This window comes from Merops nubicus, unplaced genomic scaffold, assembly GCF_000691845.1.
Source record: "Merops nubicus isolate BGI_N331 unplaced genomic scaffold, ASM69184v1 scaffold6697, whole genome shotgun sequence".
Classification (NCBI taxonomy): domain Eukaryota; kingdom Metazoa; phylum Chordata; class Aves; order Coraciiformes; family Meropidae; genus Merops; species Merops nubicus.
Genome location: NW_008619494.1, coordinates 13,103 through 14,393, shown reverse-complemented (window position 1 = coordinate 14,393; position 1,291 = coordinate 13,103). Strand labels below are relative to the sequence as shown.

The 1,291-nt window shown below is 46.8% G+C and overlaps 1 protein-coding gene across 1 annotated transcript in view; it reads left to right on the top strand.

Annotated features, from left to right (window-relative positions):
- Positions 1-359: 359 nt before the first annotated feature.
- ZC3HAV1L (zinc finger CCCH-type, antiviral 1-like) overlaps positions 360-1,291 on the top strand; it is a gene marked incomplete at its 3' end in the record, with an annotated part of 9,613 nt that continues 8,681 nt past the window's right edge. Inside the window, exon 1 of the mRNA XM_008943801.1 lies at positions 360-409. Coding sequence (XP_008942049.1) covers positions 360-409 — 50 coding nt within the window. The remainder of the gene's footprint in view (positions 410-1,291) is intronic.

Genomic DNA, 1,291 nt, shown 5'->3' with positions numbered 1-1,291 from the left:
CTGTTTTTGACCTGTGTCTGGCAAGTAACTTCTCAGTGCTTTTTTTCTAAATGTGTTATTAAACTCAGCTGATTAGTTACCATTGTATTTGTGAACCATTTCAACCCTTGACTTAGAAATGTGCTCTCAAGTGATGTAGATCACAGCGTGGCAGTTGGTGGAATCCGAATTTAACTGTGGAGGGGTGCTGCTGATGGCTCCCACCTCAAATGCTCTGCGGCTCACCTGACTTCGTATGGAATCTTGTAAGATTGTTTCTGAGGACCAAAACTGGCACATCTCTGCCCTTCAGACTTTGCACTCTCTTTTATTTGCTTACAAAGCACCGTGTCCAACAGGTAGTGGGGGTCAGGGCCGAAATGGCCACACAAGGGTCTGTGCAGAAGGATTGGATCAGGTGCAGCATGAGGTAAAAAAGCTTTCACAAGGAGCCTTTCAGGTGTTAACTAGGGGCTAAAGGGAACAGACCTGGGGCTGATAGATTAACAGGTATTGCACCTGGGCAGAGGCACACCAGTGGGGACACAGGCACCACAGGGCTTGGTCCTTGCTAGAGGGTCACTGGACCTGCTGCCTGCAGCCCTGTTTCAGGGGTTCATGCAGTGTCCTGGTTTGGGGTAGACCAGAACTAATTCAGTGATTTTACTTTTCAGCTAAAGCTCTGCTAATTAACTGCACTTTCTGAAGTTAACAGCTGCATGCAGGCAGTGTCTGCTTCTAGCAGTGATAATGCTCCATGTTCTAGAGTTACCACCAAGGCTTGGTGTGCAGACCAAGGTCACTGCTAAAGTTTGTGTAGCACATGGAGGGGGCCAGAAAGGAAAGGCTGCATCTGCAGAGAGGAGCAGACAGGATAAGTGACCCTGAATTGACCAGGGAGGGGTATTCCATCCCATATCCCTCATATTCAGTATAAATCTGAAGGATCATGAGTGTCAGGCCCCTTCCTTGGTTCACTCTTGCTGCTTCTTCACTTGCTGGCATCTGAGGAAGACTCTGTCCATTCTGCTTTGATCCTGAGCTGTGTTCCTGAATCAAGTTCCAGACTCCAGCTCCTGTACCCAGTTGCTGTCTGGCTGAGTCCAGCCTGGGACTTTTCCCTGGGGGCTGCTCCCCAGCTTCAGGGGTGATGGTGACATATTGCTGTTGGGGAGGAGTTGAGTTCAATACCAGTTTTGTATATATTTATATATATTCCATTTTATTATTAGTAGTAGTAGTAGTATTTTCATTAAAACCTTTACTTTTCTAATTGATAAGTGTCTCTCTCCCTTATTCCCTTTCTCTTTCC